The 7,559-nt window shown below is 30.2% G+C and overlaps 1 protein-coding gene across 1 annotated transcript; it reads left to right on the plus strand.

The window, feature by feature from the left end:
- Positions 1 to 1,229: 1,229 nt before the first annotated feature.
- Positions 1,230 to 6,474, plus strand: LOC141721475 (uncharacterized). Its single transcript, XM_074524411.1, has 7 exons — positions 1,230 to 1,525; positions 2,220 to 2,310; positions 3,311 to 3,426; positions 4,903 to 4,962; positions 5,043 to 5,108; positions 5,885 to 6,081; positions 6,173 to 6,474. The coding sequence occupies exons 1-6, from the start codon at positions 1,469 to 1,471 to the stop codon at positions 6,071 to 6,073; spliced, it is 579 nt and encodes a 192-aa protein (XP_074380512.1). The 5' UTR covers positions 1,230 to 1,468; the 3' UTR covers positions 6,074 to 6,081; positions 6,173 to 6,474.
- The last annotated feature ends 1,085 nt before the right edge of the window (positions 6,475 to 7,559 follow it).

Consider the following 7,559-nt stretch of genomic DNA (forward strand, 5'->3'; position numbering starts at 1 on the left):
TGTTTTTCGGAAGAACTGTTTTTCAGCTTTTGCGGGAAGTATATGTTAATTTCACTATCAAAATCATTATTTTTTATATTTTTTTACATCAATATATATATATATATATATTAAAAATTTTATCAAATAGTCATCTGATTTTTTTAAAATTACTTTTTTCATTAACACTTTTTGTAATAGTATAACAATTTTTAAAAATAATCTCAAATAGAGTCTCAATCTTTTTTCTAACAATACAAAGTTTACAGAGTCTTAATCTTTTTGCTAAATATTGTTCGTTTATCAATTCGCTAGGAAAAATGAAAAAAGGTAAAGCTTTACTACAAAATCTTTGCTTCAGAAGTTCTACCAGTAATTTACATTACTCTTTAAAATAAGGAATGAACGGAAAGATCGTAAAAAAGTACAAATTATATTTTAAAAATACGAGGGTCGACCCTCAAGCCTCCATATTAACATTTGGTATGAATGTACATATTCATTTTGTTTGGTTCTGCTTCTTCTATGGTTTTGGAAAATATCGTTTCCAAAATTTCTTAATTTTAAAAAAAAACTTAATTACTAAAATAAATTTATACAGCCCGAATTATTTATTAAAAATATCTTAATGAATATATCTATAATTACTTTAACTTAAACATCTATCTAGAATTTAGAGTAAAGTTTTATGTAGACCGAAATTTTCGATAAAATTTCGGAGATAACATATATTCGGCAATCAAAATATTATTTGATAAAATATATTTTACGAATATCACTAATTCATTAAAATTGTTGAAAATTCTTTATATTTAATAAGTAGAATGTGAATGTTCATGTTCTACAAACTAACATGTTTCGTAAAATAAAATATTTTGTAATGTTCTACATGCAACAAACATGTTTGGTAAAATAAAATATTTTATAATTTTCTCCAAGTTCTCCGACAAAAAGGTTATATCCATAAAATTTTACTCATGCAATTTATTTATTTTGCATTATCCATTAACCAGTTTAATTAATTTCAAATTTTTAAAATTAAAAATAAAGATGAATAATAATTGCAAATAATTTAAATAGAATAAAAAAAATTATTAAACCGATAAAATTAGTAACAGTGATTTTAAAATTAAAATCGTAGTTCTAATATATATTCCAGGTTATCTCGAATTTCACGTGTTTTAATGATTTTCGAGGAATATTCTTCACGAGTAACTGAAAAATAAAAAGAATAAAAATATAAAACAAGCTAAACCAAACGCAACCTTGTTCTTGTTTCTCTCTCTTCAACAAACATTCAACACTCTTGCAAACCTTGTTTCTCTCTCTACAATTCCACAGATCATCAATTCAATCATCCTCCTCAACTTTGATCCGAAAATTATCGCGAAATTACTCAAATTAACCTCTTAATTATACTAATTCGTGCGTTTACACAGCTTTAATCGATCAAATTAAACAATTAGGGTTTTAATCTAAGCTATCTGTGATGGGACAGGTCTTTCGCAAGCTTTTCGATACGTTCTTCGGCAACAGTGAGATGCGTGTATGTATATGTTCTCCGTATTTTTTGAGCTTATTTGTGTTTGTGTGTATCGTTTTTAATTGAGTGTTTGATTGTGATAAAAATGCTGATTATGCTTGCGGAATAGTTTGTTTATTTTTGTCGTAATGTTGTTTCCGAAAAGAAACTGCTTATACATTTAGCTAGGTTTCGGAAATTGTTTTTGGAAATATATTTCAGCTGGATACTAGAATTTATGTAGTACTCGATCTCGTGTTCGTGTTGGTAATAAAGAGATAGATTGAGAAAGTACATGATACTGCGGCATTGATTGGAAGTAATTGATGATCAATATTTACGAGCTTACCTTTAAAATCATATTAAGTGTTATTGATTTGATGTGAGCTGAGTATCTGTATAATGTAGGCATCAAATAATTATTATGTTACAACTATTGTAGTTATTACATTCAATGACTGTGTAGTAATGATGTTGTGAAACTTTTGTAGCAAACATTTCCTATTATGTTGTTTGCTATTATGTTTAACATATTAAAATTTTATATTGTGTGTTTTTATTGAAACGATTGTGGATGTGGAAAGTGTTTACGTTGATTTTGAAAATGTCAACAACGATGATCTCTTTAAGGTGTAATAGGATTTCATTAATTGCATCAGTCATATGTTCATGTGAACTGTGCTTACCTTGTTTTTTTATAAATTATTCGGATCGCTAGGTTGTAATGCTTGGGCTTGATGCAGCTGGAAAAACAACTATACTATACAAACTGCACATCGGAGAAGTTCTTTCAACTGTTCCCACAATAGGTAAACTATTAATTGGGAAATTTGTATAGACTCGCGCCTGCTCACGCACTCTCGCACGCATATGCAGACGCTTGCACGTGCATTAGATTATTGTAAGTTTAGTGGTAAAAGCTGTATATGAGGTTTCGCATTGCATACCCTGTGAGGCATAAGTAATAATATTTCCCGAAATACTATTCTTAATTATATATCTATAAAGGACGTATGCTACGGTCTAGGTTCCTTTTTTGTTCTATAGAATTTACTGTACATTGTTTGTTAAATGCATAATGATAAATCCTTACTAGTTTTTGACCAGTAGCAGTTCATTGGTTTTACCATGATCAATCTTTAAATTACCCTTCCAATTTAAAAATAACTGGAGCTAGATCACTTTTTTATCTGTTGAAAACCTAGGGATTATGAAATGTTTGTGGGGTGTCATTCCAGTAAAGCATGAGAGGTATGATTACTAGAAATATGATAAAATGTTTGGCTTACAGTTACCGTAGTCTCCAATTGGAGCCAAAATTATATTGGTATATGTTTCACAAGTCATTATTAAAATTATTTACCCAGCTTATTGGTTATTAAGTGAACTTTTTTTGGTCAGATTTTGTGATTTGCCCTTTTTCTTAGTTTGGCTACAACATATTTAAATGTTCTCAAATAATGTTTTTGAATTATATTACATGCTCACGTGCTGGACCCTCTTTGGGTAGCCTATTTTCTTGCAATATTTTTCTGAGCCAACTAACTTTCAGCCTAAACTTTTCTTCTTCTTTTGTCTGAAATGATCACTTTTTTGGTTGAAGCCATACAGTCGTCATGTATGCCAAACTTTGATGTGGTTTTTTGTGCAATTGTAATTTTTGTTGTTCATGTGCACGATATGTATGCTTTGTGCATTGCAGAATCCATCATTGTTTTATGCCACTGGACTATGTTGCCTTGGGCTTCGCAATGTTGAGGCTGAGTGGAAACTTATGTCATTAATTATTCGTTTCTTGCCCTCGTCTAGGTTTTAATGTGGAGAAAGTTCAGTATAAGAATGTGATGTTCACTGTGTGGGATGTTGGTGGGCAAGAGAAATTAAGGCCATTGTGGAGGCATTACTTCAATAATACAGATGGACTGGTAACGATGCCTTAAAATTTGTATCTGGATATTTCTGTGTTTGAACTAAACCAAGTCATATATGTCTCTATTCATTGTTTTTTTGTGCTCTCATCCTCAATAAACGTTTATTTTGACATTTGGAGGTCAATGTGCCTCGTTTTTATAATAAATAATTTGGAGGTCAACGTGCCTCATTTTTATAATAAATTGACACACAACAAATTTCAAGCACTGTTTATAAGCTACCTTCATGTGCAAGCACTTCTGTTGAAATATCTGTTTTAGAGAGATATAAAACAGTACATAGAGAATAAAAGATCATTTGGTCTAGTGCATATAGTTCAGGGTGGCTTGAGTGGGAGGTCATTTATTTTTTCTGCATTGCCCTTTAAAATGAATGTTGATTCTCGCAATATTTACTATGTGAAACTAATATATTGGTCACGAAAGTCTTTCTAGTTTTTTTGTAAAGTTCATTTGGTCTAGTACATGTAGAGAAGGGTGCTCGAGTGATTATTTATTTATTTCTTGTGTGCTGCCATTTAAAATGCATGTAGATTCTCACAGTATTTACCATAGATGAATTTATAAAAATTCGTCAAACAAACGAGATCTTGGTTTTTGTGTTCAATGGCCCCTTTAATTATTACTAATATGAATTTTATTTAGTAAAATGGTTTATTGTCTCCTATATCTATTAATCAATGGTTTTCCCTAATGACATATTCACTTCATAGGTGTCTATATTTTTGCAAAATGACTAAGTTGTCCATGTAAACATTATGTATGCGTACTCAAGCCTCCCACCTAAGAGAAAGGATACGGTTGTGTGGTACAAGTATATAGGGCTTTAATTATTTAAAATTCTGATGATATGGTGATTCGGTGCAGAAGATATGACGTCATATAAATAGCAAAAATATTTATTTGCCAGATGTATTCAGTTTCATGAATCTGGCATGGTTCAGTACCGATCTATTGTAATGCCGAAACTTTTTTCATCAGCATTTCTTAATATCCACCTACGTTGTGTCCATTTTACGAAGGTTAATTGCCACTAATTTTATTAAGGATCAGACCTTTTTTATCTTCTTGCAGTCAGTTTAAGCATATGTAAGGGAAGTAAAATTATCTTCATTTTCAATTAAAAAATGGGTTGAAATGCAAGTTAAGTACTAAAATAAACTTCTAATTTTTTTTTAATTGCAAATATAACACTTTGTTCTTAATTGATCTTTTCATTTCCATCATATCCCTTCAACTTCCTTATCAAAAAATTGAATTCGTAAGCAGGCTAGTCTCTTTCTTTACTGGGGCTGGACCATCTTTTAATTTAGGTTCAAAAAGTGATGATAAAATTGTTATGTTTTTGGTATAAATACCTTTCTGTTGTACGTTAGAAAATAGTTGAATAAGTTCACTCTACCTGGCCAATAGATTTTGTTCTGGGAAAGCTTGAATAAATTTTGGATTTTAACATCTTTATGTTTGCAGATCTATGTTGTTGATTCTTTGGATCGTGAAAGGATTGATAAAGCTAAGGCAGAGTTCCAGGTTATAGTTCAAGTCATTTGTAGATAAATACTCTAGTTAGGGGAAATCTATCTGTCTTGACCCATCTATTTTTCTTTCAGGCAATTATTAAAGATCCGTTTATGCTTAATAGCATTATCTTGGTATTTGCGAACAAACAGGACATGGTATGCTCTTACTATCAAGGCATCGTATTTATACTAGTGTTGTAAATACGTAAACTATAGAAGTTATATGTGCATTGGGTACTGGGTAGGCAGATCACTCTGAAATACATGAAATATAATCGTTAACTCCTATGCTCAAGTTTATGGATCTTGTAGTTTAAAGTTTGCTTATGAACAGATGTTAAGTCATGTACCCCCTGAATAATATGTTAGGTGATATTAATAATCACCATAAATGAGCCTCTGATGGTAATCAGCCGTTGAATTTTGAAGTTTTCACTTTTGCAAAATCATTATAGGTTATCTAATCTCTTTATTCCTTAATCTGTGTGGAATTGGGCATCTTAAACTTTAATGGCCTCCCTAGGTCTGATCAGGACAATAGAACACGACTGGTGCAGTGGACAGTGGTGCTAGAATCCTGTACATACCCATGTTTCCATGCTTCATGTTTAAAGTGTTATACTTGAATTTAGCGCAACAAAAAGAGGGCATGCAAGCTATTTTTATTGTTTCTTGAGCTTTTTTTGGTGATAATCTTGTTAAAATATTCATGTTAAAAGATCTCACATGCAAAGAAAACTGAAATTGTAAACTATGGTGAAGATTATCTCAATATCTTAAAATCTTTTACAATTGGCCATGTTATTGAATTATCCAGAATCACTTACCCAACGCCCACTGAGCAGATATGTAGAATTGGAATGGCTGCTGCATATGCAGTGTTGCCGCAAAAGTAGGCATTGCACTTATATCTTATATTTTTCCTCATGTAGAAAGGAGCAATGTCACCTATGGAGGTATGTGAAGGCCTGGGTCTTCGTGATCTTAAAAATAGGAAATGGCATATACAAGGGACTTGCGCTCTAAAGGGAGATGGTCTTTATGAAGGGTTGGACTGGTTGGCGAGCACTCTCAAGGAGTTGAAGGCTACTGGTTATTCCTCTATAGGCACCTCCTCCTGATTAAGAAGGTTGGTAAACATGCTTCCTTTGTCCTACTTTCTATTTACGTATGGCCATGGAATTTTTTTCCTTACAATTTCTTTTCATCTTTTTCCACAGGTTCACTCAAACATAAACTTTTTGACCATGCTTAAGGTGCATTATTCAGCACATTATGTGCCGAAACTATGATTACCCTTCAGATGAATTAGAGCAAATGAAATTATATCATAGTTGGTACTTGATATAGCACGAACTCCACTGTATATTGTTATAAGCCCTTGGGTTGGACAAGTGCCTTGCCTTCTCACGTTTTACAATTTGAATGTCAATAGAATTTGGGCAAGGTGATTTACCATTAGTTGGCACCACTCGCGCAAAATATTGGGTTGATGTGATTGGTCTACTATTCTTTCTTTTCACTTGTTTATTGGGTTAAATATCAGTATCATTTTGATCACTAAAGTCATATAAATATCAAATAAATATCTCCAAAAATTCGACGAAAAAGTAATTTTTTTAAGGTATACACATTTTCTTTAATATTACTATAACCAAATGAAAATTTATGAATTCTAGCATCTTAGATAAAATATCTAGATGTTAAAACTTTCATATATTATTTATTTTTAATTAAATAAGATTAAATAACTGTAAAACTTAAAATAAATTGTAACCATTTTTTTAATATCTAGATATCTATACTATTATATTAAACATGAAACATTAAAAGTTTGGTTGTTGTTTCTTGGTAATTTTATTATATTTAAAATAAGACATTTATATTATATTCCTATATTATATTTAAAATAAGAAACCTATATATTATTCCTATATTAAATTTAAAACATGACACATGTAAAAAAAATATTTAGAAGAGAAAATAAATAATTTTCGGACACAAATCAAATAAACAATCATCTATTAATATTATTATATTAAAAACGAAACATTGAAAACGAAACATTGAAAAATTGGTTGTTGATCATTTATCTATCTATCTATACTATTATATTAAATACGAAATATTAAAAATTTGGATGTTGGTCATATGGTCACTCAATCTAGAGCTATCAGATCAAATTGATTAGCACTTTAGGTATATGTTCGAATCCTAACAACATATTAAAATTATAGATTTACAATATATAGTAATGAAAACAATTGTTTATCGTAGTATTATCTAAAATATTAAAATTTATAACATTTTATTGGGTTGTAATTGCGTTGATAGACAAATGTACAGAACTCAACAAAAAATTATATTTTTTTTCTAATCACATATTTTGTGTTATCTATTTGATATTTATATGATTTTAATGATAAAAATGATATTCCGTCATCTCTTCCAGAGACCACAGTACTACAGAACATTCACCTGCCTTATCTGGTGGATGAAGCAGCTATAATTCTGTCACAAGAATATAAAAAAAAATATTAACCTAATATTAACAATTAAAAAAGTAATAATTGACCACTAAATTCAAAATGACAAGATCAGTTATGA

Source organism: Apium graveolens, chromosome 4, assembly GCF_009905375.1.
Source record: "Apium graveolens cultivar Ventura chromosome 4, ASM990537v1, whole genome shotgun sequence".
Lineage (NCBI taxonomy): Eukaryota > Viridiplantae > Streptophyta > Magnoliopsida > Apiales > Apiaceae > Apium > Apium graveolens.